The following is a 17,162-nucleotide window of genomic DNA, read 5'->3' on the forward strand; positions in this document are numbered from 1 at the left end:
CATAATTCTTTGCAAGTTTCTCTCCAACTGATCAGTAGGTACCAAGGAGCATTTGAAACTCCCTAGCACCTACGCGGGCAAGGCACTGTATCAGCCTTTTCTGTGACCCTTTAAGTATTAAAGTTACTCCTCAAAATACATGTAAACACATAAAAACCTTAAACATTTTACTAAAAGTGTAAATTGCAGAAATAAATAGCAATTAGAAACTTTCATTAAAGCCTCTAGAGATAGTTTGTAAAATTTTTGTTTTTTTAATGGATATTAATATTTGTTATATATTTGTATCTTAAAACACCACCCAAATTAGTGAGAACAAGGCATTCAATGGCACACCAGCAACAGAAGCTGATTAACTATTAATAATTATTATGAAGTCATGTGTGTATAAAAACACTAAAGAGAACAGGCTTAACTAAAGTTAATAAAAAACAAATATAAATAATGCCAGATTTTAAAAAGGAATCTGTAAACGTTTTACTACATAAGGATTTCACTCAAGAGACAAAATACATAGTAATCTCAAAGTTGGACCATACCAAGTTGCTTTCCTCTTAGTTGAGGCCTATCCAACCTCAGTAACATCTCTGGATAAAGCATAAAGTTACTGCTGTACATTTTAATTTTAAAAGGATTGGTCCAGTTGAGTCTTCTCTATTTTTAATTCCTCCTCTTCATTTTCTATATTGGTAGCAACATCATTATGTGGGTTATCTAGAATGTCTTTGTTAAATCCATCTGACTCCTCCTTGTTTTGATCCTCACCTGTATCAACATCTTCAATTGTCTGTGTCCCCGATGTGTTCATTAGCAAGTCTGGAAGAGAAATCATTATTACACATTATTTAAGCTCCTAATCTAATCTTACAATAACACAAATCTCTTCACAAGCTTAGATCAATAAATAATATCTATGATCATTTTAGTTCATGTTAATTATGATCAATTTCTGCCAAATAAAGCCATGTTTATACATGTATAAAGACCATTAAAAAATGCAAGAGGTCGTGGCCCTGCTGGGTAGCTCAGTTGGTTAGAGCAATGTCCTGATATGCGAAGCTTACAGGTTCAATCTCCAGTGAGGGTACATATGAGGAGCCACCAATGAACGCATCAATAAATGGAACAACAAATCAAATGTTTTTTTCTTTCTCTCTCCCCTTATCTAAAATAAATCAAAAAAATTAAAAAAAATTTTTTTTTCTAATTCAAGATCATGAAAGGTACTAAACTCAAAAGCATTGCCAAATACACCTGTTCTTATTCAAAAGCACAAAGAGGCAGTTTTAAAAAATCAAATGCTCTTAAAAGCTGTATATCAACGTGATCTATAGTAAAGTAAATTTAAGGTACTTATTTCTATTTGGGCAATTTTAAAGTTGTATATTATAAATAGAAGATGAGCCTTAAAATGCTTATTGCCAGGTATGCTTTGATAATGACAAAAAGGAAGATAAAACACTGCTATCAATAATAGTTGATACCACTTCCATGTAATTTTTCACATGGAAGTAATAAAACATCCATTTGTAAATTTAAAAATTAAATTCATTTTAATTGGAAAATATCATGTCACAATAATATTTTTTAACTTTTTAAAATTTCTTTTATTGTTGTTCTATTACAGTTGTCTTCAGTGTTACCTTGTTGCTCTCCACTGCCTCCCACAGACAATCCCCAGCCTGTTGTCCTGCTCCATAGGCCATTTATATTAGTTCTTTGACTAGACCCTATAATAATTTTCACTTGAGAATTTAATCTTGGGTAGAACTTGTTTTATAACATGGTAATTTAATTACTTACTATAATTCTTATTTTCCTATTTCAAAAGGAAAAACTGGATTGGATATTGAGAAGGGCATGCCATCCAGCTTCATTCAAAACCAATTTGCAATTTTTTATTTTTATTTTTACTTTTTATTGATTTAGAGAAACTTCAATATCTTATTCTTATCCATGCATTCATTGGTTAATTCTATATGCTCTGACCAGGGATCAAACCTTCAACCTTGGCATCTTAGGATGATGTTCTAAACAACTGAGCTACCTGGCCAGGGCTGCAATTATTTTCAAATATAGTTTTAACAAACTTGGATGTCTCGTTTCCAAATCCAGTCTGTTTTAAAAACAGCAAATTTTAAGGCAGTTTTACTAAACAGAAAGTAATGTAACAGGTAATCAAACTGACAGCTCACAACAAAAGTGATACAAGGTAATTTTTAAAAAGTATCTTAGAACCACCTATTCACGTCATAGCAAATGGCTCTAAAATCCCCAATGGGTGCAAAAGGCATTTTATATTTAGGAAATTACCGTAATAATTAATGTTCATAATTATGATGCTAAAAGGTAAAATTATTTGTCACGTGCTTTAAGGAGTCAGGAAAAAATGTTTTTCAAAGATTCAGAATCTAATTTTAAATGATTAAAATAAATTTTTAAGAAGCACTCAACTATTCAGAAAACCATCTTGGACTCATTTATTCTTTGAGGATTCCAAATAGCTAACACGCACAGAGTCCCTCTCAAATGTACATAAACTTAATATACTATATCATTTTTCTATTCCTAGAGGTATTTTATTTTAGGACACAGTAGAGAAGTTAAAATTTCTATATACCCTTGCTATATTAATGGTAGTACATAAAAAACAGCATAAAATTTACCATTTTCTAGGGACTGACTATCACTCAGTAGCTTTGCCTGCCTTCTTTCCAAGGCCAGTTGTTTATTTCTCTCAATTCTTTGTTGTTGCTCTTCGGTTAGGCTTTTAGTTGACTCAGAAGCAAACTTCACATTTTCAGATGAGTTTGTCGGAAAGGGATCTAATTCAGTAGCAGTTACATCATGGCCATTATCTTCCCCTACTTCATCTGCAATAGAAAGAAAAAGTGAGTATATTGCTAGGATTAAACTAGTTGGACACATGCTTGATTCAAACAAGTAAAAGGAATATTTATAAATCACTATAAAGAGGCGTTTTAAGTAAAATAAAAACACTAGTTTAAAAATATGTGCAAACAGGAAGCAAAAGTTCTTAGTTATGATTAAAAATATTTTATGCTTGGGCTTATAAAAGAAATTAAGAAATCCAAAGACTATTCTTGTTTTAAATTAAACAAAAACATTATAATAGCTTGCCATAATACACAATAATAATTTTATATAGGCTATTTTTTAACAGGGTATAAAACTCAAGACACAAAATGAAAAAGGAAAAGAAATTTAGAGATCTGTGTACATATTTCTAAGTTATTTTGAAAAAATTCCAGTGCTCTCTATATTATTACTCTTAATAAACTCCTAAAGCCATGTACACTAGTTATCTCAAAGTAAGATACCCCTAAAATGAGCCAGTATTATGGTAGGTAAAATTTGATCTTCCATTTATAATTCATTAAGAATTAAGAAAAATTAAGTTTTACTAACTTATATTTGAAATAAAGACTGGCAGTGATAAACTATCACTTATTCATATGACAGTTATCAAGTTGTCTATAAGCTCTCTTAATAAAGGCAGCTCTACACTGAGGAAGGGTGGGCGAGCTGGGCCCTCCCTCATTCTTTAATTTCAGCATATTGTGACATACAGCTGATTCTGACTGCCCAGTTAAGCAGACTAACAGACTACCTAGTTCTAACCAAAACCACCCCAACAAAATACACAAGTGGTAGCTTAGAAAGATTTTTGCAAAATAAACACCTGCAAGTAGAAGATAATACAACCAAAAGCAAACTAAAAAAAAGGGCAAAAGTGACACTTCACCTTCTCTCTACTTCATTCACATTATGGGGTTAAAAAATAACCTCATCACTGACTAGCACACAAGAAAAAAAAATTACATATCACCAAGACCACCATTTGAAATATGACTTTACAAAAAGTGAAAATGAAAAATAAGTTTTTATATATCGATACCATCCTTGTCTTATTTACTGTGCCCTGAAGTATTAGTGATAGTAAGAACCCTCACAACTAGTAAAATATGTAAATCATGAAGACAAACCTTTACAATTATTCTAGTGAAGTTTAAAAAGCATATATTTAATCCAGTCTTTTGCAATCCAAACCCCTTTTGAGGTTTCTTCTTTATTAGTGAAAGACAAAAGGCCATATGTTTTCCCTTCCTGACATGGAAAGAATTTGTGCCAAGAAACTAAAATGCATTCCTTTGTCAGAAAATATTGATTGTGTACAAGTAGAAAACATTGCTGGGGACGTTAAGAAACAAGTATAAGAACTAGCTGTTTAATATATAGTTTTTATTATGCCTCATCTTATAGGACTTAAAAGAATCTGAATTAATAATAATGAAATACATAAAGAACTACTTTTTTGTTAGCCATGAAATGGCCTCTTTAATAGTGTTGTTTGGATAAACAATGTGAATGTAACTACTGATGGAGCTTTGACTAAAATAAAATTGGTATTAAAAACAAATTAAAACCACACATGAAATTCATTCACTTCAAGTCATACGCAGGCTTTAGTGGCAAAGAAGCTAAAGCCAGAAATATTCAATGTGTTACAGAATGCTATTATTTTGAAACACACAAACTAACAGATAAGCAAATAAAACAATTAGAGGGAAGTAAGTACTATTTTAAAAAAAAGTACAGACTTCCAGCCAAGATGGAGGCATAGACAGACGTGCTGCATCTCCCTCCACAACTAAGAAGGAATACACTACCTCAAAACTAGAAACAACCAGAAGTTCCAGAAAATCAAACTGCATGGAAGTCCAGCAAACAAAGCTATATAAAGAAGAAATACTCATCCAGACAGGAAGGAGGGGCAGAGCTGGGGCAGAGAGGACATGGTGTGGTGGTGGCAGCATTGGCAGTGGCAGCAGCAGGCTGGCAGGAAGTGCAGTCACACGTTTTAAAAAGTCAGGAGGGACACCTGGGGAGCTTTCCCAGGTCCTCACTGGACCTCGCAACTCACGGTCCCAGCATCAGGGAAAATCAAGCCTCTGCTTCTGACTGTGCAGACCAGTGGGGGTTGGGACGGAGGCAGAAACTGCAGGTCTCAGCAGAGTCCGCTTGTTTAAAGGGCCCCCACGGTCCCAGGACGTCCATCTGCAGACCCACCCACTCTGGAAACAATGGCCAGGGCAGCAGGTAGAGAGGCACCACTCTGGTGCAGAAGTGGGAGAGGTACCTGGAAAAGGGTGAGTGCTGGGCAGGTGGCATTGTTCCCTCTCGGACCCCTCCCCCACATACAGCGCCACAACGTGGTGAAACAGGTCGCTCTGTAAGGCTCCACCCCTTACCACGTAACAGGAGGGACAGCTCTCCCTGGGACATGGAGGCAAACACAGGAGCCTATCAGAATGAGGAGACAGAGAAGTACGGCCCAAAAGGGGGAACGGATCAAGGTTCCAGTGAGAGAACTAAGCGACGAGGAGATAGCCAACCTAACAGATGAGGAAATACACAACCTAATAGACGCAGAATTCAAAACACTGGTTATAAAGATGCTCACAGGCTTGACATATATGCTTGAGTACGGCAAATGCATGAGAGAAGTGAAGACTATGCTAAATGAAATGAAGGAAAATCCACACAAAACCAATGGTGAAGGGAAGGACACTGGGATTCAAATCAATGATTTGAAACATAAGGAAGAAAAAAACAGTCAACCAGTGCAGAACGAGGAAGCAAGAATTGAAAAAAATGAGGCAAACTTCCCAAATTTTGCAAAGGAGATGGACATACAGGTCTGAGAAGCACGGAGGGTCCCAGGCAAGCTGCACCCAGAGGGGACCACACCAGGATGCATCATGATTGAGATGCTAAAGGTGAAAGATAAAGAGAGAGTCCTGGGGTCAGCAAGAGAAAGGCGAAGAGTTGCCTACAGTGGGGTGCCTATAGGACTATCAGCTGATTTCTCAAGAGGACCCTTTGCAGGCAGGAAGGGATTGGCAAGCAGTATTCAATGTGATGAAAGGCAACCTGCAAACAGGATTACTCTATCCAGCAAGGCTATCATTTGAAATGGAAGGGCAGATGAAGTGCTTCCCAGACAAGGTAAAGCTAAAGGAGTTCATCATCACCAAGTCATTATTATATGAAATGTCAAAGGGACTTACTTAAAAGAAGATTAAAACTATGAACACTAAAATGACAACAAACTCACAACTATCAACAACTGAATCTAAAAAGTAAAAACAAAATCCAACTAAGAAAACCAGAATAGGAACAGAATCATAGGTATGGGGATCATCTGGAGGGTTATCAGCTGGAAGTGGGGAGAGGGAGATATGGGGATATGGTGCAGAGATTACAAAGCATAATCGGTTGATACAAAATAGAAAAGGGGATGTTAAGAATAATATAGGAAAGAGTGAAGCCAAAGAACTTATATGCATGACCCATGGACATGAACTAAGGGGGGTGGGATTGCTGGAGGGAAGGAGGGTACTGGGTAGAGGGGAGCAAAGGGGAAAAATTGGAACTACTGTAACAACATAATCAATAAAATATATTAAAAAAAAAAAGTATAGGGGAATCAGGATGGGGATGGGACATAATTTTACCAGTGTGGTCAGGAAGACTTCACAGAGTTGACATTTGAGTACAGTTTGAAAAAGTAAGAGAGTCAGCCATGCAGATTTGGAGGCTAGAGGGAGGGCCGAGGTCAATATTGAAGATAGTGTGAGTGCAAAAGCCTTAAGACAGAAACGTGCCTGGAAAATTCATGGAACAGCTAGGAGGTAATTGTGGCTGAAGCATGAGTGGGAATATAGTCAGAGGCAAGGGGATGCCGTAAGGATAAAGAACAGACTCTGTAGTGCGAAGCTCGACATTAAAATGGTTTTGGCTTTTACAGTGAGTGAAATAAGAGGGCTTTGAGCAGAGGAGTGATGTGACTACATATTAGTTAAGAATATAAAAATATAACCCCTGCTTAATTTTTAAGAAAACCAATTGAAAAATGGTAAATGAAAGCTTGCTGGTAAACTTCAACAAAAATTTTTGCATTAGTGAATGGGATTATTAAGGATAGTTAATGATGACCTACTTTCATTTGGATTTATGTATCTTAGCAAGGTAAAAACCAAGATAGGAGGGGGAAAAAATCCACAACCATACCATCAAATCACTGATCAAGAAGTACTAGCCTATGCCCTGGCTGGGTAGTTCAGTTGGTTAGAGCATCACCCCACTATGCCAAGGTTGCAGGTTCAGTGCACATACAATAAGCAACCAGTGAATGCGTAAATAAGTGGAACAACAAATGGATGTTTCTTTCTCCCCATCCCTTCCTTTCTACTAGCCCAAGATAAAAAGAAAAGAAAACAATTAGATAGTTTCCTGGCCAGGTGGCTCAGCTGATTGGAGCATTGTCCTGTACACCAAAAGACTCTGGGTTTGATTCCCTGTCAGAGCCCATACCTAGGCTGTGTGTTGCATCCCTGGTCGGGGTGTGTATGAGAGGTAATCGATAAAGGTTTCTCACACTGATGTTTCTCTCTCTCAAATCAAATAAAATATATCCTCAGTAGAGGATTAAAATATAGTAATAAAAATAAATTAAATAAATTTGGTAGACTATGTAATCATATTGTTCTCACTTTAAAATTATATGGTAGTGTTTTGGTGACAACAAAAATGTACATTATGGTCAGTATAGTAGTAAATGTATTACAAAAGTAACTAAAATGCTCAAAACATTTTTTTGTTGTGGTGCCTGATTCAAAAGATTTGGAAACTATTTTCTTAAGATTAAAAAAAACAAAAACAGATTCAACAAATATGGCTCTCTGCTATAGGCCTCCTCTATGTACCCTGTATTTCAACATGCCTATAATCCCAAGAATGGTCCTATGTTCATTTACTCCTCCGCATAAAGGGCTCCCTCTACACAAAATTGCCTTTTTGATAGTTACTGCTCATCTTTCAAAGTTCTTGTGATACCTTCTTTGTGAAGCTTTCCCCTCCCCTGGATAAAAGTAACTACCCTCCTTTGCAACCTGCCCTGTGCCCTGTTCATACCTCTAGTTACAACACCTATCAAACTATTGGTAATGTTATGTCTGACTTGTTCACTAGTCTGTTAGCCTGTAGGACAAAGGGCCTCATCTTATCTTTATCCTTGAATGTTTAGCATACAGTACGCAGCTTAAAAAGTGTTTCTGAATAAGCTAACTAACCCTGGGGTATATGCTATGGGACTTAATAGTATATTAACTAATTCCTCTCCATATACCAAATCCCATGCCATCAAGTACATACCCTGTATGAAGAAAAAATTAAATCTTGGATTATTTAAATCACAATCTTTCACACTTTTTCTTCTTTTTAAAGATTTTATTTATTGATTTTTAGAGAGGGGATGGAAGGGAGAAAAAGAGGGAGAGACACATCAGTATGTGGTTGCCCCTCGCACACCCCCAACTGGGGACCTGGCTCACAACCCAGGCATGTGCCCTCACTGGGAATCGAACCAGTGACCCTTTGGTTCCCAGGCCAGCACTCAATCCACTGAGCTACATCAACCAGTGCTAAATCACAATCTTTCACACTTTTAAAAGCAATTTATAAATAACTTTAGGGAATTCTATATGGAGCCCGTGTTTTCTATGTCTATTAAAAGTTTAAGAAAAACAAAAACAAACATGTATGGAGCCATCGCACAGAAAATCTGATAACTATACAGACCCTGTCGGCAGGAACCATATGTTTTGATATGCGTGACTGCCTATGGTTGCACTGTATAGCTAACAAATGCAATCAATACCAGGCAGGGTCACGTAGGTCTTACTAAAGTCCTATATCCATCAAATTATTATGCCTAATTTCCCAGAGCCACTTTAATGGCATACATGTAAATGAACATAATTTTGTCATATATTTTTACTAACAAGTACTACAAAGGATCCATGGGTCACCATCAGAGTTCTTAAAAGCTCATGTTCTATGGCTAAATACATTTTTACATCTCTTAATAGCACTGCAGCCAAGCCAAGAAACAAGTATCATACACAACATTCTAAATGTACCAAAGTATTTTAACTCATTCTTATTTACTGTACTTTAATTATGTGCTCAGTATAGATTAAGAACCCAGTCTTATAATACTGTCCGCCCCAACTAAATCCATTTCTAAAAAAAGTTGTTATAAAGTAAATAAGCCTATATTCTTACCATTATTGCTAATAAAATCTTCATGTAAAATAGGGAGATCAAGTCGAATTCGTTTTAAACAGGTCTGAAAATAAAGAGATATTTTTACATTTTCACTAATAACATTTGGTGGGAAATGGTCATTTATTCCGAGTTTCAAAAATGTTTTCTTCAAATAACTACTATTAATTTTCCTTCTCTCCACTTAGATTTCAAAATGAATAAGACCCCAAAGAGCTACTTATTAGCCTTAACTAAATCTAACCTTGTATTATTCAACATTATAAGTGATATTCATAATAATCTCAACACATACCTGAACTTCCTTTTTATTTCCCAGGTATTCAACTCTGTCAATAAAATCTTCAAATTGCAGTTTAGGGAATAGTCTATGTGCCCAGTGCTCCATGTGTCTGATTAGCGTCTTCAAGTCTTCCGCCTGGCACATAAAAATAAAAATGCTAAATAGGAAACTCATTCTCAGAACTGATCTTGTCAGCAGATTTTAGAATTGAATAGTAATGCCAAAGTCATTGGTGTCATTTTACATTTATAAGGTAAAGAAACTTTAAGAAGAAAAACATCTGTTAAGGATTGCAGTCTAAAAGCACACTGGATATAATTTTCTTTTTTAAATCAGAGGGGAAAAAAACATGAAAACTTAATAGAGGTTAAATGATAATCATATATGTCTTTGCAGGACTGTAAAGTAATACTAAAAACAAGCTTTAATAAAATATGTCAAGATATCTTTCAGAAATAACTAAACAAAGTGCCACATCCCTATATCAAATATATAGAAGAAAGCACTGAGAATTCAGCATTGTGGAAATACATTCATAAATCCCAAAGGCAAAGTACCGAAGACCAGTAAGAACAGTTTAAACATTCTCAGACCACAATACCTATATTTGAAATTTCAATTCAACATTAAAATTAAAAAAAAATTAAAAACACAAAGTTTAATAAATTGGACTAATAAATCCAAATTTCAGGTTTTATTATAAAATATTATATTCTCTTAACACTTTAAAGTACAAGAGGGATTAAAATTAAAAACACAGGCTCTGAATCAGACTACATAGATTCAAATCTCAATTCTACCACTTCATAGTTGTGACTTTGAACAAATTATTCCTCTGTGCTTTCTTCTTTATGTATAAAATGAGAATGATAATATATATAACTCACTGGGTTATTATAAAAATTAAGTAATACAAGTTAAAGCGCCTGACACAAAGTGAGCACTCAAATGTTGGCAATTACTATTATTTATTCTTGTCTAAGAAGCCAATAGTTAAGACAATCAACTCCACCAATAGCTAAATATGTAATACTAAGAGTGTAATATCTTATCATTCTCATTCTTATAATAAAGATAAAAGTTATTCTTTTTCAAGAATTTTTTTTAAAATTGTATTTATTTTTAGAGAGGGGAGGGGAGGGTGAAAGAGAGGGAGAGAGAAACATTAATCAGTTGCCTCTCATATACACCTGGACCAGGGACTGAACCCACAACCTAGGCCTGTGCCCTGACCAGAAATCTAACTAGCAACCTTTCGCTTTGCAGGATGATGCCCAATCCACTAAGCCACACCAGTCAGAGCAAGATTAAAATTCTTTTAAAAATTCAATCACTACCCTAACTGGTCCAGCTCAGTGGGTTAGGCGCTGTACCACAAACTGAAGGTCACAGGTTAGATTCCTAGTCAGGGTACATTCCTGGTTTTTGGGCTAGGTCCCCTGTTCGGGGCGTGCAAGAGGCGTTCTCACACATCAATGTTTCTCTCCCTCTCCCTCCCTCCCCTATCTCTAAAAATAAATAAAGTCAAAAAATAAAAATTCAATCACCTAATCTCATTTTCCAGTTGTTGGGGGTAGCTGGCCAGCCGTCTCTCAATGTCATTTTAGACCCAAAGGACACAAGAAGATAAGTATTTAAATTCAATGAGAAGTCTCTGTGAGAAAATACTATGAACTTTCAAGGGCAAAGTACAGAAGACTAGATAAATTCTCTCAGAGCCCACCCTTCATATAAGTTTATTTTATTATGAAAATGATGAAGACTTCATAAATCCAAAGCACCAACCAATTCATCATTACTACCTGAAAATTTCAACAAGGGCAATCAATGAACTGAGCTGGGTATTGCTCTAATATATTCTGATTTATATTTAGTTTTAGGACAAAACAGGGCAAACAGGCTTATATTCCCTTCCTTTTCACTAAAGCTGAGCAAATGCACCTAAGTTTTCAGTCTCCCAGGTTTGAAATCTTGGAATTGTTTTTGAGTCCTTTTTCATCCCCCTACGTCCAATCAACTACAAGTACTCTATGTTGATCTCAACTATTGTAACCAAGCTATTTTCACCCTGTTCCACTGACAGTGCAACAGCCTCTCAACTGCTGTCTGCCTGCAGTCTCTTCCCTCTTTCCATCATTCCAATTATCCTGCATACCACTCCAAGACCATGCTTGCTTTTGTAACATTATTCTAACTGGGATATGAAATGGGAAGTCTTGAAAAAAAGAAGGAAGTCTAGGCTCTGTCCTGTTTTCACCAGACACTTAAAACTCTGAAACTCAGTCTACTTAATTAAGATAATGGGACCAACACCTATTCCACAAGTTGGGAATATAAAAGGATCATTTGAGTCCTGGCTAGATAGCTCAGCTGGTTAGAGCATCATCATCCCTACACAGCGAGGTTAAGGGTTCCATCCCCGCCCTGTTCCCCCCCCACCCTCCCCCACCCCCCGTCAAGGCACATTCAGGAACCCAATCAATGAATGCATAAGTGGAACAACAAATCAATGTTTCTTTCTCTCTCTCTCTTTCTTCCTCTCTGAAAAACCAATAAATAAAAGATTAAAAAGAGAACATATTTGAAAATACTTCATAAACTGCAAAAAAATGTAACTACATGATTCAAAGATAAGAAAAATTTTAAATGGCCCTAGCCAGGTAGCTCAGTTGGTTAGAATGTCATCCTGATATGCCAAGGTTGCAGGTATGGTCTCCAGTCAAGGCACATACAAGAAGCAACCAATGAATGCATAAATAAGTGGAACAACAAATCGATTTTTCCTCTTTCTAAAATCAATGTAAAAAAAAAGAGAAGAAAAAATGTAAATGTATGTTTTTCCAGTGATTGACAGTTCTTAAATGTTTACATTTTTCAACAAAACTTAACTGGCCCTGGCTGCTGTGGCTCAGTGGATTGAGTGTTGGCCTGCGAGCCCAGTGTCGCTGGTTCGATTCCCAGCTAGGGCACATGACTAGGTTGCATGTCAGGTCCCCAGTTGGGGGCGCGAGTGAGAGGCAACCACACAGAGATGTTTCTCTCCCTCTTTCTCCTTTTCCCCTCTTGCTAAAAATAAAAAATAAGTAAACAAACAAACAAATAAATTATTAAAACTAAAAAAAAAACTTAACTGATGCCTATTATGCAGTAGGCAAGGTGACATATCTTGGGGACACATAAGTGATCAATATAGGTAAAAAGTCCTTGTGCTCATAAAGCTTAAAATTACTCTCTGAAGTAGACAAAGTAAATTTTATTCCTCAAAATTATAAAGTACAAATTCAGGCTTACTGATTCAGATATGACTTTACTAAAGCCATACTGTGGCTTAAGACATGTTTTCTGATTTTTCCAGTAGTGCCCTCTCCACATCACAGTTTCTCAGAGGATACAATGATAAATAAATTTTATCTGTGAAACTCTTAATATTCCAACAACATGATAACAGGCTCAGTTTTATAGATATTCAACCCTACATACAGTGGATTCTGCATCCATGGATTCAACCAACTGTGGATTGAAAATGTTCAAGAAAAAAAAATGTTATGCTGTAGCTGACATGTGCTATGTAGTTAGGCTCATGATGGTTGCTGCATCTTTACTGAACACACACAGCCTTTTTTTCTTGTCATTATTCCCTAAACAATCTAACAGCTAGCTATTCAATGAATATTTACTATCCCGTTTTATATAAAGGACTTGAGCATCTGTGGATTTGGGCATCTGCAGGGGTCCTGAAATCAATAACCCACAGGTACTGAGTGATGACCGTATTTTAAAAAAATGAAAGTCTAAAATAAAAATCATTCATTTCTTACCTCATGACCTTTACCTTTGAATTTTGCCTTATCAAACACATGCTTTAATGCTGGAAGCCCTCTCTCTGAAATTAATCTGTGAATAGAAATATGTTTTTAATTCTAGAGCCATCAAGCCCAAACCATGACCATAAAAAGAAAAGATATTATCCGAACTAAAGAAAATATAAATATCTGCTCTCCAAATACTCCCAACCAAAAGCTTGTAACATGAGGGAAAAAAAATACAAAGTACAAATATTTAAGGAAATAGTTAATATACCTCTGAGCATCCAATTTGGGTATATTCCTTTTAATTGTTCTCTTTGGAGGTACAGGAATAGGTGGTCCTCTTCCTGACTCTGGTGAAATATTGCAAGATTAAATATTACTTAAATAATGTAAGCCTCACCTGTAAAATGTATCACTTCTAAGTGGATGACTAAATACAGATATTTTTTGGGAACTCTACAAACCATCATCGGGTTCAGCTCCGGCACCATCTTCTCTCTCTAGAGAAGCAGAAGGTGGGAAAGGAGGAAGGGTTTCATCTTCTACATGCTCATAATCTGGTAGGTCAATTAAGCCATGCTCCTGTGGTTCCTGCATCTTTTCTTCTGGGGAGAAAAAAAGTAAACACGTTTATTCATCCAAGTAGTCTTCCTATTACAGAGTTAAGATTTACCTGCAGCAAAATTCAGGTATTTCGGTCAGTCAGACCATATTTCCAACTCACAAATGATGAAAAGAAGTAGAGATGATAATAGTTATGGGGAAAAAAAAAAAACTGGGCTAAAAACCAGAAGAACCAAGTTCTAATGTATACCCTACCACTAAATAACAATATAATTTTGAACAAATTGTTTTACCTCAACTGTTGAGTTTCTTCTACCATAAAATTATTTGCATTTTCAGGGAGTTTCCAACTATGTCCAAACAGGTGTGAGATATGCAGGGGATAGGCACCTCAACAGCAACTTCAACCAGAGCAGCTTGTAACAAAAATCTGTTTACGTATTGACGTTCTAGGTAAGGTTTCCTTTGAAAACAGAGAAATAATCCCCAGGTCAGTAACTTTTTGAAAGAACGATTTTCAGTACCGTCTTTCTAGACCTCTCAGCAACATCTGACACTTTTGATTAGGTACTTTTTCTGGAGAAGTGTTTCCATCGACTTTTGAAACAATAGTACTCACCTGGTTTTCCTCCCTTTGGACACTCCCTATAGATCTTCTTTTGAAGATTCATCTTCCTCTAACCTGGTCAGTAAGTAAGTATCCAAGACTCCATCCTAGGCTCTCTTCACTCATTACCCACATGGCTTGCATAAGTATTTATAGATGACTCACTAATTTTTTTAACCTCTATCCTAGGCATCAAATCAGAGCTCCAGATCCCTATTCATTCTACAGCTCTTACATTTCTCAAAGGCACCTGTAACTCATCATGGACAAAACCAGACTTCTAATTTTCCCAATTCACTGAATGACATCTATCTAGCTAAGCAGGTCAGAAACCTACAAGTCGTCCTTGACACTCCCTTCCCTTTCCCCTACAGATCCCATCCATTTTACCTCCCAAAAATCCCTCAAATCTCTCCATTTCTCCCTATCTCCACAACCCCTTTCTAACATTTCTGCTTGGATGACTCCATTACTCCCACTGTTGCCTTGTCCAGTCCATTCTCCATATTACAGTTAATTTAAGCTGAACAGTTCACTTTGCCACTTTGCTTAAATATTCAATGGCTTCCTTCAGCTCAGGACAGAGATAAATGATAAAACTTAAAGGCTCTGCATGGTTTGGCACCTCCTACTTCTGCAGCTGCACTTCACATCACTCTTTATGCTCTTTTCTTTCAGTGCTTTGAAAGCTGTATCCCTCAGACCACTAGACCTTTGCAAAGGCCATTTCCTATCTTTTGCTTTTCTTTTATCAATTCTAGAAAAAGGAAGAAAAGGAGAAAGAGTGAGGGAATCACTGATATGAGAGAGAAACATCAACCGATAAGTTGCCTTCTGCATGCGCTGACCTGACCAGGGCTCAAACCCACTACCTTAGGGTTTGCAGGACAAGGGCCAACCAACAGAGTGACACCAGCCAGGGCAGGACATGTCCTACACTTGAAGGCTCTGCCTTAACCCCTAATCTCTTTCCAATATCTATGACCTCCACAGGAAAGTCTGCCCTAACTTCCCTAAACTAAATCCTCCAATAATAAGCATTCAAAATGTCAAGTACAAGTTCCAACATTAACTTCTGTTTCTTTGATTGTTTAATTAACGTTTGTCTGCTATACTAGACTGTGGCTCTAAAAGGACAAAGACAGGGGGCCCTGGCGGGTGGCTCCGTGGGTTGGAGCCTTGTCCTGTACATGTAAAGGTTGCGCGTTCGATGCCTGGTGCCCAGCTGGGAGAAGGCAGCCCATGGATGTTTCTCTCTCACATCCATGTTTGTTTCTCTCTTTCTCTCAAATCAATGAAAACACCCTAGGGTGAGGATTTAAAAAGGCGGGTAGAGAGGCAAAGACCAGGTCGGTCTCTTTGTGCTTCACTATTGCATCCCCAAAGCTGCTATACAGCAAATGCTCAATACGTATTTTCTGAATGAAGAAATAAAAGAATTCCAAAGCTTCGCCCAAACTGCAGAACTACTGGAGCTGACGATTTCTAGTCTCTCCAATTCTAATTTTCCATGACCATAACACATAACAAAATAAGTATCAACTCTGGGTGACGACCCACAGTATCTTCAAGTAAAGTTCAAGAACCACAGATTTTCAAAAGTGGAAGGAAGGCAGTTAGAGATCACACCCTTACAAGTAGCAAGGTTGATTCTACCGGGCTGACTCGATGTCCCGTCCCCGAACACACTAAATTTCCCCACCCATCCGCGCTTCTACATTCTCACGCTCGCTCCCGTCTATTCTCTCACGTAGACTTCACCCATTCAATCAATATTCACCGGATGCCTTCGATGTTTACAAGCCCGTGGACATAAGCTAGCCCTGTGAAGATGTATCAGATACACGTTCCCTCCCGCTAACAGGCTAGGTTTAGGAAAAGGCAGATTCGAAACATAAACAAAAAGTAAATGTGCCCGCCCTTGTCCCCACCGGTCTCCTCGCACCACAGGTCGCGGCTAGTCAGGCTTCTGCAGTTCCGCTCAGTCCCCCTCAGTCCTGTACCCCACCTTCACTCACTCCTTGCGCCTCCCTAGCACCCCGGCTCCTCCGCCTGAATCCCTCGGCCTTTTCTCCCCTCAGGGACTTCACTCTCCCGCCAGCCCGCTCTCACCTCACGCAGAAAGCAGCAGCCCAGGACGGTGCCTGGCGGGGAAAGCACACCGCGTTTCTCGCGAGACTCTACCGCTGCAGAAGCGTTCTCGGCGTTTGGCGCCAAATCTGCTCCTTGATGGGTGGATGCTGAGGAACCCGCCTCTCTGAGGTCACACCCACCCACGTCCGACTCCGCCTTTCCCGGGATTCCCCACCCCCGCCTCCCCTAGGTCCCGCCTATCCACTTCCGACTCAGCCTTTTCCCGGGTGCCGCCCTCCCACCGTTCCCCTTCCCACAGCTTCTTTCCTCCTGAATTCCTCCGAGCATTTAAGCCTGCGTATTTGCGTCAAGTTCGCCTTTGTTACCCTCTGAGCATTTTACACTTTAGAAGTACTTCTCAGTTTTCTAGAAAACTGGATTGTGGCTGGAGTAGAAAGGTCGGAGGCGAACAATTTGATAAGAAACTACTTAAGTCTTCAGAGTTAACAGAATTCCTTAACATGGAGTTTTATTAGTTGTTTATTGAAATGAGCTGAGATAAATCAGAAGCGGTAAAGAGTGTTGGGAATGTAGACACAAAGAAGAATGTCAAAGAACTGTTACCCTTAATTTTTTTAAACGAGCCCAAATATATTCATATGTTTTTATGTACACA

The 17,162-nt window shown here is 37.7% G+C and overlaps 1 protein-coding gene and 1 non-coding gene across 2 annotated transcripts; both read right to left on the reverse strand.

Annotated features, from left to right (window-relative positions):
* Window positions 1-231: 231 nt before the first annotated feature.
* TIPIN (TIMELESS interacting protein) lies at window positions 232-16,647 on the reverse strand. Its single transcript, XM_090270801.1, has 9 exons — window positions 16,526-16,647; window positions 14,100-14,269; window positions 13,707-13,847; window positions 13,514-13,592; window positions 13,252-13,327; window positions 9,446-9,568; window positions 9,151-9,214; window positions 2,667-2,873; window positions 232-816 (listed from the first exon to the last, which is right to left on the reverse strand). The coding sequence occupies exons 3-9, from the start codon at window positions 13,837-13,839 to the stop codon at window positions 626-628; spliced, it is 873 nt and encodes a 290-aa protein (XP_090126927.1). The 5' UTR covers window positions 13,840-13,847; window positions 14,100-14,269; window positions 16,526-16,647; the 3' UTR covers window positions 232-625.
* On the reverse strand, window positions 8,621-8,756 carry LOC150016670 (small Cajal body-specific RNA 14). Its single transcript, XR_016510349.1, has one exon.
* Window positions 16,648-17,162: the final 515 nt, after the last annotated feature.

The sequence above is a fragment of the Furipterus horrens genome, unplaced genomic scaffold (assembly GCF_987537825.1).
Source record: "Furipterus horrens unplaced genomic scaffold, mFurHor1.1.pri manual_scaffold_3, whole genome shotgun sequence".
NCBI classification, from domain to species: Eukaryota; Metazoa; Chordata; class Mammalia; order Chiroptera; family Furipteridae; genus Furipterus; species Furipterus horrens.

Bases quoted from the DNA above. Each gene is read 5' to 3' on its own strand.
- TIPIN (XM_090270801.1), bottom strand. From the start codon at position 13,839: ATGCAGGAACCACAGGAGCATGGCTTAATTGACCTACCAGATTATGAG. The intron at 13,328-13,513 runs GTATATTAACTA...TTCTATTCACAG, and splicing joins CCCAAATTGGATGCTCAGAG to ATTAATTTCAGAGAGAGGGC. The intron at 9,569-13,251 runs GTAAGAAATGAA...TTTATGTGCCAG, and splicing joins TCAAAGGTAAAGGTCATGAG to GCGGAAGACTTGAAGACGCT.